The sequence below is a fragment of the Anoplopoma fimbria genome, unplaced genomic scaffold (assembly GCF_027596085.1).
Source record: "Anoplopoma fimbria isolate UVic2021 breed Golden Eagle Sablefish unplaced genomic scaffold, Afim_UVic_2022 Un_contig_8660_pilon_pilon, whole genome shotgun sequence".
In the NCBI taxonomy this organism is placed as follows: Eukaryota; Metazoa; Chordata; class Actinopteri; order Perciformes; family Anoplopomatidae; genus Anoplopoma; species Anoplopoma fimbria.
The window spans coordinates 122,748-147,726 of record NW_026553328.1 but is presented as its reverse complement, the minus strand read 5'-3'; the positions used below and the strand labels follow the sequence as shown (position 1 = coordinate 147,726).

General features: G+C 42.0%; 1 protein-coding gene across 2 annotated transcripts; it reads right to left on the bottom strand.

Moving 5' to 3' along the window:
* Positions 1-59: 59 nt before the first annotated feature.
* On the bottom strand, positions 60-15,885 carry LOC129116470 (dyslexia-associated protein KIAA0319 homolog). 2 transcript variants are annotated; one of them, XM_054627344.1, is made up of 16 exons: positions 15,820-15,885; positions 14,804-15,438; positions 14,167-14,317; positions 13,964-14,017; positions 11,400-11,864; positions 11,034-11,175; positions 10,809-10,957; positions 6,983-7,134; positions 6,602-6,740; positions 6,365-6,524; positions 5,329-5,465; positions 4,516-4,638; positions 2,173-2,263; positions 1,999-2,090; positions 734-895; positions 60-608 (listed from the first exon to the last, which is right to left on the bottom strand). In XM_054627344.1, the coding sequence occupies exons 1-15, from the start codon at positions 15,860-15,862 to the stop codon at positions 738-740; spliced, it is 2,691 nt and encodes an 896-aa protein (XP_054483319.1). In that variant the 5' UTR covers positions 15,863-15,885; the 3' UTR covers positions 60-608; positions 734-737. The 2 variants fall into 2 exon arrangements, with proteins under 2 accessions (XP_054483319.1, XP_054483318.1); XM_054627343.1 differs by having other exon boundaries at positions 60-895.
* Between the last annotated feature and the right edge of the window lie 9,094 nt (positions 15,886-24,979).

The following is a 24,979-nucleotide window of genomic DNA, read 5'->3' as shown; positions in this document are numbered from 1 at the left end:
ATAACTAGCAGTGATACTGAAATATTGATGGATCATTTTAATGGTTGGTAGTTATTATTGGTTCACATTAGATGATTTGTTTTGGTTCTAACCAAGAACTCCAGAGCTCTGAAGCTTCATCACATTCACCTTTAAACCCTCCAACATGATTCACATGTTCGTCTCCAGTTCATGCAGATGTCAACTGGGTTTATGTGCTGTCACTGAATATTATAATAATATAATATATATTATAATATATATATTTTAATATAGTCTATCAGACCAGCTGTTGTTCCAGGTGCACGACGCCAAACGGAACCAGAGAACTGAAAAGTATTCACACGCTCAAACTTCACTTTTCTGTGTTTTCTTTAAGTTTTCTAGAAAATGTTTATGAAGAAGGGAGCTTTCAGAGATTGTTAACCCTAACAAGCTGCAAACAGAGAACAAAACAGAGAACAAACAGAGAACAAACAGAGAACAAAACATAGAACAAACAGAACAACACAGAGATCTTTGAGACTAAAGATAGAATAAACCAACGTGTCCTCACGGGGGTCCAGAGTCCCTAAAGCTGTTTTCCTCTGTCACCTTCAGTCCTCAGGTCCTTTTGAAAGAGTTTGATCCTGAAACAGGTTAATTTTAGTGACCTCACAGAAACTAGTATTCTGGGTAATGAAGTCCTTAAATCTCTTGCCGCCACTTGAGGCTGCCAGAGTGGGAATATCCCAGACAAGCACCGTCTACGCACTCGCTCAGCCGAAGGCGTTCCCGTTGCAGGCGGCACCGGCGCTGATCCGGTTCCTGCTGCGGACGGGTCGGTCCCGGCTGAAGACGGTGTCCTGGTCGCTGTCCAGCTCCGACTCTGACATCATCAGGCTGGAGTTGTGCTCCGTGCTGCGGTGTTTGATACCTGCAGAGGTGATGTGTTCGATTCTTAACGTCTCTACAACACCACGAATAAAACTGAAATGTTTCGTAGAGCGGTTCTCCAGAAAAACAGCAAAGGTACAACATTCATCGGCCACTGAAGCTCTATCAAAATAAAGTGACTGAACACTGTGGGAAGTCTTTTATAAAGGCTGTTCTAACAAAATAAAATGACTGAACACTGCAGGAGTCCTTTATAAAGGCTGTTCTATCAAAATAAAGTGACTGAACACTGAAAGTCATAAAGGCTGTTCTAACAAAATAAAGTGACTGAACACTGTGGGAAGTCCTTTATAAAGGCTGTTCTAACAAAATAAAATGACTGAACACTGCAGAAGTCTTTTATAAAGGCTGTTCTAACAAAATAAAATGACTGAACACTGCAGGAGTCCTTTATAAAGGCTGTTCTATCAAAATAAAATGACTGAACACTGCAGGAGTCCTTTATAAAGGCTGTTCTAACAAAATAAAATGACTGAACACTGCAGAAGTCTTTTATAAAGGCTGTTCTAACAAAATAAAATGACTGAACACTGCAGAAGTCCTTTATAAAGGCTGTTCTAACAAAATAAAATGACTGAACACTGCAGAAGTCCTTTATAAAGGCTGTTCTAACAAAATAAAATGACTGAACACTGCAAATAAAGGCTGTTCTAACAAAATAAAATGACTGAACACTGCAGAAGTCCTTTATAAAGGCTGTTCTAACAAAATAAAGTGACTGAACACTGCAGGAGTCCTTTATAAAGGCTGTTCTAACAAAATAAAGTGACTGAACACTGCAGGAGTCCTTTATAAAGGCTGTTCTAGCAGGAGTCCTTTATAAAGGCTGTTCTAACAAAATAAAGTGACTGAACACTGCAGGAGTCCTTTATAAAGGCTGTTCTATCAAAATAAAATGACAGGCCTTACCTTTAAAAGGAGACCAGGCCCTGTTCACTTCAGAGACAAAGAAAATAACAATATTTCTTCTCTTGGTTTTAGTGGTTTTGTTATTTACTTGGCTTTGTTTGTGTCTGCAGCGCTTTGAGCTTTCAGGGCCACCGTACCTTTAGGACCAATGAGGCTCTAGGTGAAGTGACTCACTGAATTTAGGTCTGAGCTCCACCCTCTCCTGTTCGTCCATGTTGTCCAGGATGGTGTACTTGGTCTTCCTCCTCCCTTTGGTCTGTCTCCTCCTGAACAGAGTCGACACAAACAGGCTGTTCAGAATCCCAGAGACCATCAGGTCAAACAGAGGGCGGACTGTAAAGTGTTCACCTCCGGCAGCAGCAGATGAAGGTCCAGCTGACGGACAGGATGAAGACCATGAGCATGAAGCTGGTCAGGATGACGTACAGCACCCTCCACTCTGAAGAACAGAGTGTTACATAAAACCTGCTGCATTTCAACAAGGACAGCAAAGATGAGCTGCTGCAGAAACAAAGGATCGCCTTTTGGCCTTTTTAGCTGGCATGTCACCTATACTACAAAGTACTACACTCAAGTCCAAATGTGAAGTACCACTTTCCACTTGTACCTCACTACATTCATCTGAAAGCTTAAACTACCATACAAGTTAAAATGTTACTTACAAAACATATGAAAATATACAAGAACAGCTGAAACGACAACTCCATTTATCAATCAGCCCCATAATCAATTAGTGGATTGACAGAAAATCTATTTGAAACTATTTGGATGATTTAAATCCTCTTTCCTGTAAAAACATGTGCTGGTAATAATAATACATAATAATGTATTAGTAATAATGTCAATAATGTTAATAATGATAATGTATTAGTAATAATGTTAATAATGTTAATAATGATAATGTATTAGTAATATTGTTAATAATGTTAATAATGATAATGTGTTAGTAATAATGTTAATAATGTTAATAATGATAATGTATTAGTAATAATGTTAATAATGATAATGTATTAGTAATAATGTTAATAACGATAATGTATTAGTAGTAATGTTAATAATGATAATGTATTAGTAATAATGTTAATAATGTTAATAATGATAATGTATAATAGTAATAATAATGTTAATAATGATAATGTATTAGTAGTAATGTTAATAATGTTAATAATGATAATGTATTAGTAATAATGTTAATAATGTTAATAATGATAATGTGTTAGTAATAATGTTAATAATGATAATGTATTAGTAATAATGTTAATAACGATAATGTATTAGTAATAATGTTAATAATGTTAATAATGATAATGTGTTAGTAATAATGTTAATAATGTTAATAATGATAATGTATTAGTAATAATGTTAATAATGTTTAATAATGTTAATAATGTTAATAATGTAATAATGTAGTTAATAATGTTAATAATGATAATGTATTAGTAATAATGTTAATAATGATAATAATGTATTAGTAATAATGTAATGATAATGTAATAATAATGTTAATAATGATAATGTAATGTATTAGTAATAATGTTAATAATGTTAATATAATGTAATAATGTTAATAATGTTAATAATGATAATGTAGTAATAATGTTAATAATGTTAATGATAATGTGTTAGTAATAATGTTAATAATGTATTAGTAATATTGTTAATAATGTTAATAATGTGTTAGTAATAATGTTAATAATGATAATGTATTAGTAATAATGTTAATAATGTTAATAATGATAATGTATTAGTAATAATGTTAATAATGATAATGTATTAGTAATAATGTTAATAATGTTAATAATGATAATGTGTTAGTAATATTGTTAATAATGTTAATAATGATAATGTGTTAGTAATAATGTTAATAATGATAATGTATTAGTAATATTGTTAATAATGTTAATAATGAGTTAATAATAATGTTAATAATGATAATGTATTAGTAGTAATGTTAATAATGTTAATAATGATAATGTGTTAGTAATAATGTTAATAATGTTAATAATGATAATGTATTAGTAATAATGTTAATAACGATAATGTATTAGTAATAATGTTAATAATGTTAATAATGATAATGTATTAGTAATAATGTTAATAATGATAATGTATTAGTAATAATGTTAATAATGTTAATAATGATAATGTGTTAGTAATAATGTTAATAATGTTAATAATGATAATGTATTAGTAATAATGTTAATAATAATGTTAAATAATGTTAATAATGATAATGTATTAGTAATAATGTTAATAACGATAATGTATTAGTAATAATGTTAATAACGATAATGTATTAGTAATAATGTTAATAATGTTAATGTATTAGTTATAATGTTAATAATGTTAATGTTAATAATGATAATGTATTAGTGATAATGTTAATGATAATGTATTAGTAATAATGTTAATAATGATAAAGTGTAAGTAATAATGTTAATAATGATAAGTTATTTGTAATAATGTTAAAAATGTTAAAGTGTAAGTAATAATGTTAATAATATTAATGTTTTAGTAATAATATTATACATGTTAATGTATCACTGTGGTCTAAGTACTCTTAGGGAAGTAAGGTGTGGTTTTAGTACTTTTAAGTTTTCTGTTATTATGTTTTCCACTTGAACTCAGTAAAGTTAACCTACTATGGGGTGATAGTTTAATCTGATGCCAATAATAAAAGTTTATAAATACCACAGTTACTATCTCCGTCGCCAAGGTATCTGCGAATGAGGTTCTCCGTCCAGAAGGGGTCGCATGCACATTCCTTTGTGATTGGATCACACTGACCCCGCCCCGAACAGCGGAGCAGACACACTGAAAGAAAAGGGGACCAAAATACTGAGTTCATTTAGATTTATGTTTCTTAAAAGGCCTCTAAAGAAACCAGATGCTGAAACAAGGAAACAATAGGAAAATGTTGCAGTGAACAGGGTCTGGTCTCTGCAGTGAACTGGTCCTGGTCTCTGCAGTGAACAGTCACTGGTCTCAGCAATGAACAGTTCCTGGTCTCTGCAGTGAACCGGTCTTGGTCTCTGCAGTGAACCGGTCCTTGTCTCTGCAGTGAACCGGGTCTGGTCTCTGCATTGAACCGGGTCTGGTCTCTGCAGTGAACCGGGTCTGGTCTCTGCATTGAACCGGGTCTGGTCTCTGCAGTGAACCGGGTCTGGTCTCTGCAGTGAACCAGGTCTGGTCTCTGGAGTGAACAGTTCCTGTTCTCTGCAGTGAACTGGTCCTGGTCTCTGCAGTGAACCGGTCCTTGTCTCTGCAGTGAACCGGGTCTGGTCTCTGCAGTGAACTGGTCCTGGTCTCTGCAGTGAACCGGTCCTTGTCTCTGCAGTGAACCGGGTCTGGTCTCTGCATTGAACCGGGTCTGGTCTCTGCATTGAACCGGGTCTGGTCTCTGCAGTGAACCGGGTCTGGTCTCTGCAGTGAACCGGTCCTGGTCTCTGCAGTAAACAGGGTCTTGTCTCTGCAGTGAACTGGTCCTGATTGTTTTGAACTCACAGACGGTGTCGACTCTCAGGACTCTGAACAGCAGGTAGTCACTCTTCTCTCTGAGCAGCTGGTTCCTCAGCAGACCAACCAGCCTGGAACTAGAGATCGAACCTGTGGGGCCCTGAACCGAGAACCGCAACACGGTGCTGCACCAACACAGACAGACAGAAAGACTGATGATTCTAGATCTTTAAAGATGTTAAAGCACTGATGATTCTAGATCTTTAAAGATGTTAAAGCACTTATGATTCTATATATTTAAAGATGTTAAAGCACTGATGATTCTAGATCTTTAAAGATGTTAAAGCACTGATGATTCTAGATCTTTAAAGATGTTAAAGCACTGATGATTCTAGATCTTTAAAGATGTTGAAGCACTTATGATTCTAGATCTTTAAAGATGTTAAAGCACTGATGATTCTAGATCTTTAAAGATGTTAAAGCACTGATGATTCTAGATCTTTAAAGATGTTAAAGCACTGATGATTCTAGATCTTTAAAGATGTTGAAGCACTTACGATTCTAGATCTTTAAAGATGTTAAAGCACTGATGATTCTAGATCTTTAAAGATGTTGAAGCACTTATGATTCTAGATCTTTAAAGATGTTAAAGCACTGATGATTCTAGATCTTTAAAGATGTTAAAGCACTGATGATTCTAGATCTTTAAAGATGTTGAAGCACTTATGATTCTAGATCTTTAAAGATGTTAAAGCACTGATGATTCTAGATCTTTAAAGATGTTAAAGCACTTATGACTCTAGATCTTTAAAGATGTTAAAGCACTGATGATTCTAGATCTTTAAAGATGTTAAAGCACTGATGATTCTAGATCATCTTTAAAGATGTTAAAGCACTGATGACTCTAGATCTTTAAAGATGTTAAAGCACGATGGTTCTAGATCTTTAAAGATGTTGAAGCACTGATGACTCTAGATCTTTAAAGATGTTAAAAACTGATGATTCTAGATCTAAAATGTTTAGACAGTACACCAGCCAGTGAACCAGCCAGTGAACCAGCCAGTGAACCAGTCATTCCTGGTACCTGAGGTGTGAGTGCCCCTGCAGCGCTCGAACCTGGATGTCGCTGTCGAGGACATGGATCAGGGCGGCGAGCTGCCGGACAACCGTGTCCCTCTGAGCCACGCTGACCTGAGACACGGACACCTGCATCTCCAGCTCCACCTCCTCCCCCCCACCCGGGTCTAAGGAGACACAGCGTGGACACACTTCACTAGATCCTCCTGAGCCGTGTGATGATCCATGAAGAACCAGGACCTACCTGGTCGGACCTCCACGGTGGCCGTGGCGGTGCTGGAGCGCCCCTGAGCGTCAGTGACCTTCAGCTGGAACAGGTAGGAGCCCTCCACCAGGTTCGCCAGGTAAAGGGAGGCCTGAGTCCCTGATCCGTACAGAACGTCCTGTACACAGACGTTGATCAGAGGATCAATATATAAATCTACATCTGATCAGCTGATTAAGATCTGAATCCAGTGTAATAACCCCATCATTCCCAGAATAAGATTTTATTGTAATGATACAGTTTGTTATTTCCAAATAATATATAATAAACATACATGAAAACATTAGAAATGAGTCTATCTGATCTAGTGAACTACTCTGATATGATCTCTGTAGTCCTCAGGATCAGAACTGTACTGACCCCAGCAGCAGGACTCTGGCTGTCTCTGACCCACAGGTAGTGGACCTCGGTCTGGTCTCCGTCCGTCACAGAACCCCGGAGGACCAGAGAGCTGTTGGGCAGAGAGACGGTGTGGCTGCCACTGGCATGAGCGACGGGAGGAAGACTTCTGGCTGCAGGACGAAGGACAACAGGACAGACGATGGAGTCAACATGGAGGTCAGTCTGTCCCCCCTGATGGTTAGAGACAGTCTGTCCCCCCCCCCTAATGGTTAGAGACAGTCTGTCCCCCTAAATGGTTAAGACAGTCTGTCCCCCTAAATAAAGACAGTCTGTCCCCCTGTCCCCCTGATGGTTAATGGTTAAAGACAGTCTGTCCCCCCCTCCTGATGGTTAAAGACAGTCTGTCCCCCTGATGGTTAAAGACAGTCTGTCCCCCTGATGGTTAAAGACAGTCTGTCCCCCTGATGGTTAGAGACCCCCCCTGATGGTTAAAGACAGTCTGTCCCCCAGTCTGTCCCCCTGATGGTTATCTGTCCCCCTGATGGTTAAAGACAGTCTGTCCCCCTGATGGTTAAAGACAGTCTGTCCCCCTGATGGTTAAAGACAGTCTGTCCCCCTGATGGTTAGAGACAGTCTGTCCCCCTGATGGTTAAAGACAGTCTGTCCCCCTGATGGTTAAAGACAGTCTGTCCCCCCGATGGTTAAAGACAGTCTGTCCCCCTGATGGTTAAAGACAGTCTGTCCCCCTGATGGTTAAAGACAGTCTGTCCCCCTGATGGTTAAAGACAGTCTGTCCCCTGATGGTTAAAGACAGTCTGTCCCCCTAGTCTGTCCCCTGATGGTTAAAGACAGTCTGTCCCCCTGATGGTTAAAGACAGTCTGTCCCCCTGATGGTTAAAGACAGTCTGTCCCCCTGATGGTTAAAGACAGTCTGTCCCCCTGATGGTTATGGTTAAAGACAGTCTGTCCCCCTGATGGTTAAAGACAGTCTGTCCCCCTGATGGTTAAAGACAGTCTGTCCCCCTGATGGTTAGAGACAGTCTGTCCCCCTGATGGTTAGAGACAGTCTGTCCCCCCCCGATGGTTAAAGACAGTCTGTCCACCCCCTGATGGTTAAAGACAGTCTGTCCTCCCCCCCCCTGATGGTTAAAGACAGTCTGTCCCCCTGATGGTTAAAGACAGTCTGTCCCCCTGATGGTTAAAGACAGTCTGTCCCCCTATGGTTAAAGACAGTCTGTCCCCTCTCTGTCCCCCTGATGGTTAAAGACAGTCTGTCCCCCTGATGGTTAAAGACAGTCTGTCTCCCCTGATGGTTAAAGACAGTCTGTCCCCCTGATGGTTAGAGACAGTCTGTCCCCCTGATGGTTAAAGACAGTCTGTCCCCCCCCTGATGGTTAAAGACAGTCTGTCCCCTGATGGTTAGAGACAGTCTGTCCCCCTGATGGTTAGAGACAGTCTGTCCCCCTGATGGTTAAGACAGTCTGTCCCCTGATGGTTAGAGACAGTCTGTCCCCCCCCTGATGGTTAAAGACAGTCTGTCCCCCTGATGGTTAGAGACAGTCTGTCCCCCCCTGATGGTTAGAGACAGTCTGTCCCCTGATGGTTAGAGACAGTCTGTCCCCCTGATGGTTAGAGACAGTCTGTCCCCCTGATGGTTAAAGACAGTCTGTCCCCCTGATGGTTAGAGACAGTCTGTCCCCTTGATGGTTAAAGACAGTCTGTCCCCTTGATGGTTAAAGACAGTCTGTCCCCTGATGGTTAAAGACAGTCTGTCTCCCCTGATGGTTAGAGACAGTCTGTCCCCTTGATGGTTAGAGACAGTCTGTCCCCCTGATGGTTAGAGACAGTCTGTCCCCCCCTGATGGTTAAAGACAGTCTGTCCCCCTGATGGTTAAAGACAGTCTGTCCCCCTGATGGTTAAAGACAGTCTGTCCCCCTGATGGTTAGAGACAGTCTGTCCCCCCCCGATGGTTAGAAGACAGTCTGTCCCCTGATGGTTAAAGACAGTCTGTCCTCCTGATGGTTAGAGACAGTCTGTCCCCCTGATGGTTAGAGACAGTCTGTCCCCCTGATGGTTAAAGACACTCTGTCCCCCCCGATGGTTAAAGACAGTCTGTCCACCCCCCGATGGTTAAAGACAGTCTGTCCTCCTGATGGTTAAAGACAGTCTGTCCTCCTGATGGTTAGAGACAGTCTGTCCTCCTGATGGTTAGAGACAGTCTGTCCTCCTGATGGTTAGAGACAGTCTGTCCCCCTGATGGTTAAAGACAGTCTGTCCCCTGATGGTTAAAGACAGTCTGTCCACCCCCGATGGTTAAAGACAGTCTGTCCTCCTAATGGTTAAAGACAGTCTGTCTCCCCTGATGGTTAAAGACAGTCTGTCCCCTTGATGGTTAAAGACAGTCTGTCCCCCTGATGGTTAGAGACAGTCTGTCCTCCTGATGGTTAAAGACAGTCTGTCCCCTGATGGTTAGAGACAGTCTGTCCCCCTGATGGTTAGAGACAGTCTGTCCCCCTGATGGTTAAAGACACTCTGTCCCCCCTAATGGTTAAAGACAGTCTGTCCACCCCCCGATGGTTAAAGACAGTCTGTCCCCTGATGGTTAAAGACAGTCTGTCCCCCTGATGGTTAAAGACAGTCTGTCCCCTGATGGTTAAAGACAGTCTGTCCCCTTGATGGTTAAAGACAGTCTGTCCCCCTGATGGTTAAAGACAGTCTGTCCCCTTGATGGTTAAAGACAGTCTGTCCCCCTGATGGTTAAAGACAGTCTGTCCTCCTGATGGTTAGAGACAGTCTGTCCCCCTGATGGTTAGAGACAGTCTGTCCCCCCGATGGTTAGAGACAGTCTGTCCACCCCCCGATGGTTAAAGACAGTCTGTCCTCCTGATGGTTAGAGACAGTCTGTCCCCCTGATGGTTAGAGACAGATCTTAGAGACAGTCCCCCTGATGGTTAGAGACAGTCTGTCCCCTGATGGTTAGAGACAGTCTGTCCCCCCCGATGGTTAAAGACAGTCTGTCCTGATGGTTAAAGACAGTCTGTCCCCCCCGATGGTTAAAGACAGTCTGTCCTCCTGATGGTTAGAGACAGTCTGTCCCCCTGATGGTTAAAGACACTCTGTCCCCCCTAATGGTTAAAGACAGTCTGTCCCCTTGATGGTTAAAGACAGTCTGTCTCCCCTGATGGTTAGAGACAGTCTGTCCTCCTGATGGTTAAAGACAGTCTGTCCTCCTGATGGTTAGAGACAGTCTGTCCTCCTGATGGTTAGAGACAGTCTGTCCCCTTGATGGTTAGAGACAGTCTGTCTCCACTGATGGTTAGAGACAGTCTGTCCCCTTGATGGTTAGAGACAGTCTGTCTCCACTGATGGTTAGAGACAGTCTGTCCCCCTGATGGTTAGAGACAGTCTGTCCTCCTGATGGTTAAAGACAGTCTGTCCCCCTGATGGTTAAGACAGTCTGTCCCCCTGATGGTTAGAGACAGTCTGTCCCCTGATGGTTAAAGACAGTCTGTCCCCCTGATGGTTAAAGACAGTCTGTCCCCCTGATGGTTAGAGACAGTCTGTCCCCCTGATGGTTAGAGACAGTCTGTCCTCCTGATGGTTAGAGACAGTCTGTCCTCCTGATGGTTAAAGACAGTCTGTCCCCCTGATGGTTAGAGACAGTCTGTCCCCCTGATGGTTAAAGACAGTCTGTCTCCCCTGATGGTTAAAGACAGTCTGTCCCCCTGATGGTTAGAGACAGTCTGTCCTCCTGATGGTTAAAGACAGTCTGTCCCCCTGATGGTTAGAGACAGTCTGTCCCCCTGATGGTTAAAGACACCTGTTCTGAAGTCAACCTCTCACCTTCCTGGACCCTGATGGTCAGTGAAGCTCTGTCTGTCGCCCCCTGCTGGTCAGAGACAGTCAGTGTGAAGGTGTAACGTCCCACCCGAAGGCCTGTTGCTGTGGCAACAGCCTGGTCTGCTCCCTCCAGCTTTATCCCCGGGGGTCCGCTGGAGACACACAAAGGAGAAACCAGAGAGTCGGCACAGTGAAAGCTAAAGGAAAGTTAATCATGTTGTGTCCTACCTCACGGCGTCCCAGTGGTAGCGGACGATGCCGCGGTCGGCGGTGCTTCCTCCGCCGTCGAGGGACAAGCTGCTCACTGGGACAAGCAACTTCCTGTCAGGACCCACGACAGCCACTGGGCCACGGTTTGACCCCCTGACCTCTGAAACGGAACAGAGGGAGAGGGGAGGAAAGAGAGTACATTAAAGGTTTAAATTCTAACTGATATACAGATTCAGACACTGTTACTGAGAGACAGAAGTCAAGCTCAAGATAGTTTGTTCAATGATCTCTGATGAAAATTAAGAACAACAGCTTCTTCTGTAAATTCAGTGATTTCTTATTTTGTTGAAACAGACAACACTCCCTGTTAATCTAGAAACATACCTGCAGTGGCCACGGTTGGAGAGTTGGTACTGGGATGGGTGGTGGTGGGGTCAGAGGTCAGAGGTCCGTCCGGGGGATGGGTGGTGGTGGGGTCAGAGGTCAGAGGTCCGTCCGGGGGATGGGTGGTGGTGGGGTCAGAGGTCAGAGGTCCGTCCGGGGGATGGGTGGTGGTGAGGTCAGAGGTCAGAGGTCTGTCTGGGGGATGGGTGGTGGTGGGGTCAGAGGTCAGAGGTCCGTCCGGGGGATGGGTGGTGGTGAGGTCAGAGGTCAGAGGTCTGTCTGGGGGATGGGTGGTGGTGGGGTCAGAAGTCAGAGGTCCGTCCTGGGGGTGGGTGGCGGTGAGGTCAGAGGTCAGAGGCCTGTCTGGGGGATGGGTGGCGGTGAGGTCAGAGGTCAGAGGTCTGTCTGGGGGATGGGTGGCAGCCGGTGGAGCTCTGACTGCTGACGGGAGAACCTTAAGTACGTCTGAGGAGCATCAAGAGTTCACAGTTAATGTCCCAATTACTGAGATTAACTATAACAACTCATTGTAATTTTAGGTTAGGGTTAGGTTTAGGTTAGGGTGGTTTAGGTTAGGGTGGGTTAGGTTACGGCGGCGGCTGTGGTGTAGTGGAGAGCAAGGTAGTTCTCCAATCAGAAGGTCGGTGGTTCGATACCCGGCTTCGGCAGTCGATGTGTCCTTGGGCAAGATACTTAACCCTAAGTTGCTCCCGAAGGCTTGCCATCGGTGTGGACTGGATCTTGCATGAATGTTAGTTAGAGTCTGATGGTGGCACCTTGATGGTAGCCTGTCATCAGTGTGTGAATGGGTGAATGATATGTAACATACTACTGACTGTAAGTCGCTTTGGATAAAAGCGTCTGCTAAATGACTCTAATGTAATGTAATGTTAGGGTTAGGTTTTTAGGAGAGCTGTTGTCTCAACACAATTGTGTTGGAATGGCACTGGCACAAGTTAAAAATATATGAGCCCCATGATCCACCCCAAAATAAAAGAGAAATAAGAGAGTAAGAAAGATAAAAGGGGAATAAAAAATGTATGTTTTATTTAAGAAAAGATAAAACAAATAAGCAGTTGTTGTTCTTTATTAAGATTGTATTTTGTTGTGGGTCTCGGTCTCAATGATGACAGGGATCTCAGATCCCGTTGGATCAAAGTTCCAATTGCCATTGAGACATGTTTCGGTGCCCATGTGGAGGGGTCCGTAAAAGACGTATGTACAAAGTTGGTCTTATATTGGAAGTGATCCAGTAATTTTAATCGTCTATGATATGTATGGAGATCGCCTCGAAGTACCCTACCGTCCAGTCTAGTGGGTGTGGGAATAAAGGTAAGACCCTTTTCCAACACCTGTATCTCTACCTCTGAAAGTTTATAAAATCTGGAGAGATTGGAAATGTTGGAATTGGGAGTAGTGTTATTGCTCTCATCTCCCCCTATCAGTTTAAAAGGTCCAACCAGTGATGTAGCATGTTGCCAGCGGTATCCATCGTCCAATGGATTGGATCATGCGGTTCGACCTGAAATAGTTTTTTTTCCAAAGCAGGTAAGTATTTACATCTCTCTGTGATTATGTTGTTTAGTTTGTTCAGGAGATTTTGTTGATCCAAGGGAAGTCTGTCCGAGAAATTCATGAGTGGGACACACACAGTGGCATTAGGAAACCTTCTCTCACAAGTCCTCAGCAATTGCTGTAATTGTTTCCACGATGTAGTAGTGGTTTGCCTAGAGAGACAGTTTAGGGTTAGGGTTAGGTTAGGTTAGGTTAGGTTATAATCAATCCTTTATTAGTCCCACAATGGGGAAATTATTTCTCTGCATTTAACCCATCCCGGAGGAGCAGTGGGCTGCAATGAAGCGCCCGGGAGCAACTTAGGGTTAGGTGTTTGCTCAAGGACACCTAGGCATGTTGCCGGTAGAGGGGTTTGAACCACCAACCTTGTGGTTAGGGACAAGCGCTTAGTGCCACAGGCCCTCAGGTTAGGGTTAGGTTAGGGTTAGGTTAAGTTAGGATTAGGTTAGGGTTAGGTTAGGTTAAGTTAGGATTAGGTTAGGGTTAGGTTAGGGTTAGGGTTAGGTTAGGTTAGGGTTATGTTAGGGTTATGTTAGGGTTAGGGTTAGGTTAAGTTAGGGTTAGGTTAGGTTAGGTTAGATTAGGTTAGGGTTAGGTTAGGTTAGGGTTAGGTTAGAGTTAGGTTAGGGTTAGGGTTAGGTTAAGGTTAGGGTTAGGGTTAGGGTTAGGTTAAGGTTAGGTTAGGTTACGTTAGGTTAGGGTTATGTTAGGGTTAGGTTAGGTTAGGGTTAGGTTAGGGTTAGGTTAGGGTTAGGTTAGGGTTAGGTTAGGTTAGGGTTAGGGTTAGGGTTAGGGTTAGGGTTAGGATCAGGCTGGTACGATTAGAATGGGTTACATTTAGGTTAAGTCTCCAGAAAATGAATGCAAGTCAATGTAATGTCCTCCAAAGAAATGGTAACACGTGTGTGTGTGTGTGTGTGTGTGTGTGTGTGTGTGTGTGTGTGTGTGTGTGTGTGTGTGTGTGTGTGTGTGTGTGTGTGTGTCAGTACCAGTTGTGGGCTCTACAGGGTTTCTACCGGACACAACCAGGGGTCGGTCTGCAGCTGAAGGAAGGAAAATGGATTTGACTTTAACCTGAAACTTTAGATGAAACAGTAATATTTATATTATTTCAGTGTTGCTTCATTATTATTATAAACACACTATTTTTTGGATGGGGTTAGTAAACTGGACATCATACTTTAAGGTCTACCTGGCTGTATGGACGAGCTGATGAGCCAATGGGGCGTGGCAGGGGTGGGAAGTGAAGTCCTTATATGGTCGCGTTGGGGGGAGACGGTCGTCGGTTGCTGTAGCAGTGAAAACATCAGTGACATTGAATCAATGCTGCTTTCTGCTTCAGTCTGTGAAGAAAGAAAATAAACATGAATTCATTATCAGAGTGAGACATCTTCACTAATATTACTCTCTCTTCTGGTCTGCAACTCTTTTCAGCTTTCTGTTTCCCAAAGCTTCCAGTCTCTATGCTAAGCTAGGCTAGTCACGTCTTGACTCCTGTTCCGTACTAAACACATACACATTACATCCATCTGAACTTATATTTATATATAAATATGTAAATATATATATAAATATAGTGTTGAACTATCCACCAATCACTTGTTGAATTCTTTCATCATGAGCTCTACATTGCTGTTGTGTTTAGTTTTATCTATTTATTATTAATTAAACCAGAAATCTCCAGGATACAATATGTCCTCTGCCTCAGGGAGTAAAAGGTAAAAGGTTTAGAGTACAAACGGGGACGGAGACCATCACCAACACCACAACACCACACAGACACCAAACCAACAGAGAAGAACATGAACCTGATCAACTGAACCACTCACCGTTTTCTCTGCAGCATCAGTTGGTCTCCAGGTTTTGTTGTCTCCCTGACTGATGTTTCCCCCAGAGGAGGCTCTATTCTGGGCCACGCTGCTCTCTGTCCGCCCCCCCTCTGGACCATCCTCTGCCTCTGATTGGTTGAACTTGTTTCTTTCCTCTGAGCCGGGCCCTCCCCGCTCCTCTTGGCTTCCCTCTAAATACTCTGCATCCAGCATGCCGGGGCCGGAGAAGTCCAACGGGGGCCCGTCAAACAGGGCAAGGTCCTTCAGAGCCTCCAGGTCCCCGGGGGCCTCAGAGGACTGTGAGGGGGGCCTCCAGCGGCCGGCGTATGGCTCACCTCTCACCAACGACTGCAGCACCAGCGTCTCAGGGGAGGCTCTCTGCAGGAAGGCCAGGAAGGAGTCCGCCCCGGGTCTCTCTTGGGGCCGGCAGGCGTCCGTCTGCTGACATCTCAGGATGTAGCAGCGGCCTTCAAACAGCCAGGCAAGGTCGTAGCCCAGCAGGTCGCAGCACGCCGCCACGCACTGCGGCAGAGACGCCACTCCCGGAACCCGCAGGATACCACCGCTCTTCACTGCCGGGGACACCACCGCCTCGGAGAAGGTCGCCCCCTGCCAGCACTGAGACGTCACTACAGCTGCAACACAACACAGTGCTCTGGTTTATGTTGTGAAGTGGGGCGCTCATAGTAATGAGTCAATGAGTTCACCATCAAACAGGAAATAAAAGGTGATCTGACAAAGTGGGAGTCACTGGAACCACCAGAGGTCTTTAAACCTTAAAGAGAGAACTGGACCAGAATATGCTTCAGTTTACTGCAGCAGGATGAGAGATGAGTGGACAGACACAGAGGTGCACACTCACACACCTGCAAGCAACATTCTCCTGGCAAAGTCATTTATGGGTTTTAATAGAAGACAAGATGTATAACATTATTCTGAATGTTCTTTATTTCCTCAAAGGTTTTTCTGAAATATCAACATAAGAAACCTCCATGATGTCAACATGAAGTTTGTACCTTCAACACTGTGAAGCAGCAGCAGGAACGTTTTCTCCCACATGGTCGGCCTGAAAACAAAACACATCACAGCTTCACTGGACATAGAACTGTCAGTGAGAACACCAGATAAGAACATGTTCCTAAACACCTGGAAGTCAGAACACCAGATAAGAACATGTCAGAACACTGAGAACATGTTCCTAAACACCAGATCAGAACACCAGATAAGAACATGTTCCTAAACACCAGATGGAAGTGTTCAAACACCAGTAAGTCAGAACACTAGAGAAGAACATGTTCCTAAACACCAGTAGTCAGAACACTAGATAAGAACATGTTCCTAAACACCAGTAGTCAGAACACCAGATAAGAACATGTTCCTAAACACCAGAGTCAAACACTAGAACATGTTCCTAAACACCAGTAAGTCAGAACACTAGAGAAGAACATGTTCCTAAACACCTGGAAGTCAGAACACCAGATAAGAACATGTTCCTAAACACCAGTAGTCAGAACACTAGAGAAGAACATGTTCCTAAACACCAGTAGTCAGAACACCAGATAAGAACATGTTCCTAAACACCAGTAGTCAGAACACTAGAGAAGAACATGTTCCTAAACACCAGTAGTCAGAACACTAGAGAAGAACATGTTCCTAAACACCTGGAAGTCAGAACACCAGATAAGAACATGTTCCTAAACACCAGTAGTCAGAACACTAGATAAGAACATGTTCCTAAACACCAGTAGTCAGAACACTAGATAAGAACATGTTCCTAAACACCAGTAGTCAGAACACTAGATAAGAACATGTTCCTAAACACCAGTAGTCAGAACACTAGAGAAGAACATGTTCCTAAACACCAGTAGTCAGAACATGAACACTAGAAGAACATGTTCCCTAAACACCAGTAGTCAGAACACTCAGAAGAACATGTTCCTAAACACCAGTAGAGAAACACTAGAAAGAACATGTTCCTAAACACCAGTAGTCAGAACACTAGATAAGAACATGTTCCTAAACACCAGTAGTGTTCCTAAACACCAGAACACCAGATAAGAACATGTTCCTAAACACCAGTAGTCAGAACACTAGATAAGAACATGTTCAAACACCAGTGTTCATGTTCTAAACACCAGTAGTCAGAACACTAGATAAGAACATGTTCCTAAACACCAGTAAGTCAGAACACCAGTAGTCAGAACACTAGAAAGAACATGTTCCTAAACACCAGTAGTCAGAACACTAGAGAAGAACATGTTCCTAAACACCAGTAGTCAGAACACTAGAAAGAACATGTTCCTAAACACCAGTAGTCAGAACACTAGAGAAGAACATGTTCCTAAACACCAGTAGTCAGAACACCAGAGAAGAACATGTTCCTAAACACCAGTAGTCAGAACACTAGAGAAGAACATGTTCCTAAACACCAGTAGTCAGAACACTAGAGAAGAACATGTTCCTAAACACCAGTAGTCAGAACACTAAAAGAACATGTTCCTAAACACCAGTAGTCAGAACACTAGAGAAGAACATGTTCCTAAACACCAGTAGTCAGAACACTAGAGAAGAACATGTTCCTAAACACCAAACACCAGTAGTCAGAACACTAGATATGTTCCTAAACACCAGTAAGAACACTAGATGAACATTTCCTAAACACCAGTAGTCAGAACACTATGTTCCTAAACACCAGTAAGAACACTGATAAGAACATGTTCCTAAACACCAGTAAACACCAGTCAGAACACCAGATAAGAACATGTTCCTAAACACCAGTAGTAGTCAGAAGAACACTAGAGAAGAACATGTTCCTAAACACCAGTAGTCAGAACACCAGATAAGAACATGTTCCTAAACACCAGTAGTCAGAACACTAAGAACATGTTCCTAAGAACATGTTTCCTAAACACCAGTAGTCAGAACACTAGATAAGAACATGTTCCTAAACACCAGTAGTCAGAACACTAGAGAAGAACATGTTCCTAAACACCAGTAGTCAGAACACTAGAGAAGAACATGTTCCTAAACACCAGTAGTCAGAACACTAGAGAAGAACAAACACCAGTTCCACTAAACATGTTCCAGTAGTCAGAACACTAGAGAAGAAACATGTTCCTAAACACCTAAACACCAGTAGTCAGAACACTAGATAAGAACATGTTCCTAAACACCAGTAGTCAGAACACCAGATAAGAACATGTTCCTAAACACCAGTAGTCAGAACACTAGAGAAGAACATGTTCCTAAACACCAGTAGAACAGAAAGAACATGTTCCTAAACACCAGTAAGAACATGAACATGTTCCTAAACACCAGTAGTCAGAACACCAGTAGTCAGAACACTAGAAAGAACATGTTCCTAAACACCAGTAGTCAGAACACTAGATAAGAACATGTTCCTAAACACCAGTAGTCAGAACACTAGAGAAGAACATGTTCCTAAACACCAGTAGTCAGAACACTAGATAAGAACATGTTCCTAAACACCAGAAGAACATGTTTCCTAAACACCAGTAGTCAGAACACTAGAGAAGAACATGTTCCTAAACATTCAAAACACTAGATAAAACATGTTCAAACACCAGTATCAGAACACTAGAGAAGAACATTTCCTAAACACCAGTAGTCAGAACACTGACATTTTACATTTGACTTTGTATATAAATAATGAAAGCGATTCTTTATTGATGAATATTGATCTGATTATTGATAACCGGAGTCAGCTGGTCTTCACTGCGTGGTTCAGGTCTCAGAGGTTCTCTGTGTTCCATACTTGCATCACATGTAAAGTAAAGCAGGTTCGTTGTGTGTTTTGTCTCCTGAACAGTTTCAGCACCACGCTGCTGGACAGCACTACCGTTAGCCCCGCCCGGCAGCACAGACACGCAGCTCAGTGGCTCAAAACAAACGCACCTTCATCCCAGAAACGCTTTGATGAAATGTTGCAATAAGCTCACATGAGAGCGTCCCAAACATCGCGAGAACAGTGGTGAAGCTCTGAACAGATGATGCTTCCCTTCAGAGGGGTCTGCTCCAGACTCTGCTCAGAATGTTAAAGGTTTCCTTGCTTATGGATGCAGAATATGATTAATAACATTTAATTAAACCTGTCTCACTATCTGTACACATGACTGTCAAATACTTATCCTACCAAAGAGCATTTATTCTACCAAAGAGCATTTATTCTACCAGAGAGCATTTATTCATTTATTCTACCAGAGAGTATTTATTCATTTATTCTACCAGAGAGCATTTATTCATTTATTCTACCAGAGAGCATTTATTCTACCAGAGAGCATTTATTCTACCAGAGAGCATTTATTCATTTATTCTACCAGAGAGTATTTATTCATTTATTCTACCAGAGATTTATTCATTTATTCTATTTATTCTACCAGAGAGCATTTATTCTACCAGAGAGAGAGCATTTATTCATTTATTCTACCAGAGAGCATTTATTCTATTTTATTCTTTATTCTACAGAGAGTATTTATTCATTTATTCTACCAGAGATTTATTCATTTATTCTACCAGAGAGTATTTATTCTACCAGAGAGTATTTATTCATTTATTCTACCAGAGAGCATTTATTCATTTATTCTACCAGAGAGCATTTATTCATTTATTCTACCAGAGAGCATTTATTCATTTATTCTACCAGAGAGTATTTATTCATTTATTCTACCAGAGAGCATTTATTCATTTATTCTACCAGAGAGTATTTATTCATTTATTCTACCAGAGAGTATTTATTCTACCAGAGAGTTTTATTCTTTATTCTACAGAGAGTTTATTTTTATTCTACCAGAGAGTATTTATTTATTCTACCAGAGAGATTTATTCTACCAGAGAGTATTTATTCTACCAGAGAGCATTTATTCATTTATTCTACCAGAGAGCATTTATTCATTTATTCTAGCATTTATTCATTTATTCTACCAGAGAGCATTTATTCATTTATTCTACCAGAGAGTATTTATTCATTTATTCTACCAGAGAGTATTTATTCATTTATTCTACCAGAGAGTATTTATTCTACCAGAGAGTATTTATTCATTTATTCTACCAGAGAGTATTTATTCTACCAGAGAGCATTTATTCATTTATTCTATTTTATTCATTTATTCTACCAGAGAGTATTTATTCATTTATTCTACCAGAGAGCATTTATTCATTTATTCTACCAGAGAGTATTTATTCATTTATTCTACCAGAGAGTATTTATTCATTTATTCTACCAGACCAGAGAGTATTTATTCATTTATTCTACCAGAGATTTATTCATTTATTCTATTTTATTCATTTATTCTACCAGAGAGTTTATTCATTTATTCTACCAGAGAGTATTTATTCATTTATTCTACCAGAGAGTTCATTTATTCATTTTATTCTATTCTACCAGAGAGTATTTATTCATTTATTCTACCAGAGAGTATTTATTCATTTATTCTACCAGAGAGTATTTATTCATTTATTCTACCAGAGAGTTATTCATTTATTCTACCAGAGAGTATTTATTCATTTATTCATTTATTCTACCAGAGAGATTTATTCATTTATTCTACCAGAGAGTATATTTATTCATTTATTCTACCAGAGAGTTTATTTTTATTCTATTTATTCTACCAGAGAGCATTTATTCATTTATTCAGAGAGCATTTATTCATTTATTCTACCAGAGAGCATTTATTCATTTATTCTACCAGAGAGCATTTATTCATTTATTCTACCAGAGAGTATTTATTCATTTATTCTACCAGAGAGCATTTATTCATTTTATTCTACCAGAGAGTATTTATTCATTTATTCTACCAGAGAGCATTTATTCATTTATTCTACCAGAGAGTATTTATTCATTTATTCTACCAGAGAGCATTTATTCATTTATTCTACCAGAGAGAGAGCATTTATTCATTTATTCTACCAGAGAGTATTTATTCATTTATTCTACCAGAGAGTATTTATTCATTTATTCTACCAGAGAGTATTTATTCATTTATTCTACCAGAGAGCATTTATTCATTTATTCATTTATTCATTCATTTATTCATTTATTCATTTATTCTACCAGAGAGCATTTATTCTACCAGAGAGCATTTATTCATTCATTCATTTATTCATTTATTCTACAAAGACTTTTACTGAAACCTTCAGTTCTTCAGCACTTCATTCATTTATTCTACCAGAGAGCATTTATTCATTTATTCTACCAGAGAGCATTTATTCATTTATTTTATTCTCTGCTGGTGGACGGTGATAAAGCGGGTTTAACTCGGGTTTAACTCGGGTTTCTTCTCCAACTTAAACTGGAAGAAAACGTTACATTACATGACGAGAGCATTTATGTAGGCTATGACGTAGGCTATGACGTACAGCAGGATGAGACTCTATGCTGACGTCAACAAACACCGACACATCCTCTCATGAAGGAAACCTCGAGCCGTCTGATCCATAAAACACCAGAATGTTAAAGAAGGAACGTAAGCACCTGTTCTCCTGTCCTCCTGTTCTCCTGTCCTCTGTCCTCCTGTCCACCTGTTCTCCTGTCCACCTGTCCTCCTGTCCATCCTGTTAAAAGACTTTTACTGAAACCTTCAGTTCTGTCCTCCTGTCCTCTGTCCTCCTGTTCTCCTGTCCTCCTGTCCTCCCTGTCCTCCTGTTCACCTGTCCTCTGTCCTCCGTCCTCCTGTCCACCTGTTCACCTGTCCACCTGTCCTCCTGTCCTCCAGTCCACCTGTCCTCCTGTCCTCCTGTTCACCTGTCTGTCTGACTCCTGTCTCTGTCCTCCTGTCCTCCTGTCCTCCTGTCCTCCAGTCCACCTGTCCTCCGTCCTCCTGTTCACCTGTCCTCCTGTTCACCTGTCCTCCGTCCTCCTGTTCACCTGTCCTCTGTCCTCCAGTTCACCTGTCCTCCTGTCCTCCTGTCCTCTGTCCTCCTGTTCACCTGTCCTCCGTCCTCCAGTCCACCTGTCCTCCGTCCTCCTGTTCACCTGTCCTCCTGTCCTCTGTCCTCCTGTCCTCCTGTTCACCTGTCCTCCTGTCCTCTGTCCTCCTCACTGCGGACCCGGTCCCGCCCACCAGGGAGAGACCAAGGAAACCATGCGAGGAGAGAGGAGAGAGGACACGTGTTTTAAGAGACATGAGACGTCCTTTCCTCTGAAGCGTCACGTGAAGCGACGTCTGATTCTGATGACGACGGATCAGCTGATCACATGATCAGTGGTGTCGTCATCAGCTGATCATATTGATCATATTGATCAGCTGATCACATGATCAATATGATCAATATGATCAGCTGTCAGTCTGCTCCAACAGCTGGAGAGACTTTTGATTTTATGTCTGCACACATGATCACTGTACTAATATTAATAATGAAACACAGTAATCATCACTGTACTAATATTAATAATGAAACACAGTAATCATCACTGTACTAATATTAATAATGAAACACAGTAATCATCACTGTACTAATATTAATAATGAAACACAGTAATCATCACTGTACTAATATTAATAATGAAACACAGTAATCATCACTGTACTAATATTAATAAAGAAACACAGTAATCATCACTGTACTAATATTAATAATGAAACACAGTAATCATCACTGCCAGAGTAGAAATGTATTTCTACTCTGCAGCCTGTTACCTGTTTAACAAACTGCCCTGAGTATTTATACTGTGTTCTGTGTATTTATACTGTGTTCTGTGTATTTATACTGTGTTCTTAGTATTTATACTGTGTTTAGTATTTATACTGTGTTCTGTGTATTTATACCTGTCACAGATGTGGTGTGGACCCAAAAGCAGTACGACCAGGAGGCAGATAAAGTTCTGGAGCTTTATTTAAAGCTGAGCACACAGCAGACAGACAGGCAGGGTCAGACTCACATTGGGAAACAGGCAAGGGATCAGGCAGACGGAAACCAGAGGAAGCGGAGGCTAAACTCGGGGTCGGGGACAGAAGGCTAAGGACTGATTTCTACTGGCGAAATGCATTTGTCTTATTTATGAATTATTAACGTCTGTATGTTTGATTGGTGCCGAGGAAACACGAGGAAACACGAGGAAACACGAGGAAACACGAGAAACACGAGGAAACACAGGAAACACGAGGAAACACGAGGAAACACGAGTAACACGAGGAAACACGAGAAACACGAGGAAACACGAGAGACACAAGGAAACACGAGGAAACACGAGGAAACACGAGAAACACGAGGAAACACGAGAGACACAAGGAAACACGAGGAAACACGAGAGACACAAGGAAACACGAGGAAACACGAGAAACACGAGGAAACAGGAGGAAACACGAGAGACACAAGGAAACACGAGGAAACACGAGGAAACACGAGAGACACGGAAACACGAGGAAACACGAGAAACACGAGGAAACACGAGAAACACGAGGAAACACGAGGAAACACGAGTAACACGAGGAAACACAAGAAACACGAGAAACACGAGAGACACGAGGAAACACGAGAAACACGAGAAACAGGAGAAACACGAGGAAACAGGAGAAACACGAGGAAACAGGAGGAAACACAAGAGACACGAGGAAACACGAGGAAACACAAGAGACACGAGGAAACACGAGGAAACACGAGGAAACACAAGAGACACGAGGAAACACGAGGAAACACGAGAAACACGAGGAAACACAAGGAAACACGAGGAAACACGAGAAACACGAGGAAACACGAGGAAACACGAGAAACACGAGGAAACACGAGGAAACACAAGAACACGAGGAAACACGAGGAAACACGAGAGAACGAGGAAACACAAGGAAACACGAGAAACACGAGAAACACGAGAAAACACGAGAAACACGAGGAAACACGAGAAACACGAGGAAACACAAGGAAACACGAGAGACACGAGGAAACACAAGAAACACGAGAGACGCGAGGAAACACAAGAAACACGAGAGACGCGAGGAAACACGAGTAAACTCGAGGAAACACAAGAAACACGAGGAAACACGAGGAAACAAGAGAAACACGAGGAAACACGAGAGATGCGAGGAAACACAAGAAACACGAGTAAACACGAGAAACACGAGTAAACACGAGAAACACGAGGAAACAGGAGAAACACGAGGAAACACAAGAGACACGAGGAAACACGAGGAAACACAAGAAACATGAGGAAACACGAGAAACACGAGGAAACACAAGAGACACGAGGAAACACGAGGAAACACAAGGAAACACGAGAGACACGAGGAAACACAAGAAACACGAGGAAACACGAGAGACGCGAGGAAACACAAGAAACACGAGGAAACACGAGAGACGCGAGGAAACACGAGTAAACTCGAGGAAACACAAGAAACACGAGGAAACACGAGAGACGCGAGGAAACACGAGAGACGCGAGGAAACACGAGAAACACAAGGAAACACGAGAAACACGAGAAACACGAGGAAACACGAGAGACGCGAGGAAACACGAGTAAACTCGAGGAAACACAAGAAACACAAGGAAACACGAGGAAACACGAGAGACGCGAGGAAACACGAGAAACACGAGGAAACACGAGAAACACAAGGAAACACGAGAGACACGAGGAAACACGAGAGACGCGAGGAAACACGAGTAAACTCGAGGAAACACAAGAAACACGAGGAAACACGAGGAACACGAGGAAACACGAGGAAACAAGAGAAACACGAGTAAACACGAGAAACACGAGGAAACAGGAGAAACACGAGGAAACACAAGAGACACGAGGAAACACGAGGAAACACAAGAAACATGAGGAAACACGAGAAACACGAAACACGAGAAACACGAGGAAACACAAGAGACACGAGGAAACACGAGGAAACACGAGGAAACACAAGAAACACGAGTAAACACGAGAAACACGAGGAAACACAAGGAAACACGAGAGACACGAGGAAACACAAGAAACACGAGGAAACACGAGAGACGCGAGGAAACACAAGAAACACGAGGAAACACGAGAGACGCGAGGAAACACGAGTAAACTCGAGGAAACACGAGGAAACACGAGAAACACGAGTAAACACGAGAAACACGAGGAAACACGAGAAACACGAGGAAACACATTACATTACATTACAGTCATTTAGCAGACGCTTTTATCCAAAGCGACTTACAATCAGTAGTATATATTACATATCAAACACAAGTAGA

Excerpts from the sequence above, each read along its gene's own strand:
- LOC129116470 (XM_054627343.1), bottom strand. The coding sequence starts at position 15,862 with ATGTGGGAGAAAACGTTCCTGCTGCTGCTTCACAGTGTTGAAG. Across the intron at positions 14,318-14,803 it reads CTGATGCTGCAGAGAAAACG|ACTGAAGCAGAAAGCAGCAT; the intron begins GTGAGTGGTTCA and ends CTTTCTTCACAG. Across the intron at positions 14,018-14,166 it reads CAGCTCGTCCATACAGCCAG|CTGCAGACCGACCCCTGGTT; the intron begins GTAGACCTTAAA and ends TCCTTCCTTCAG.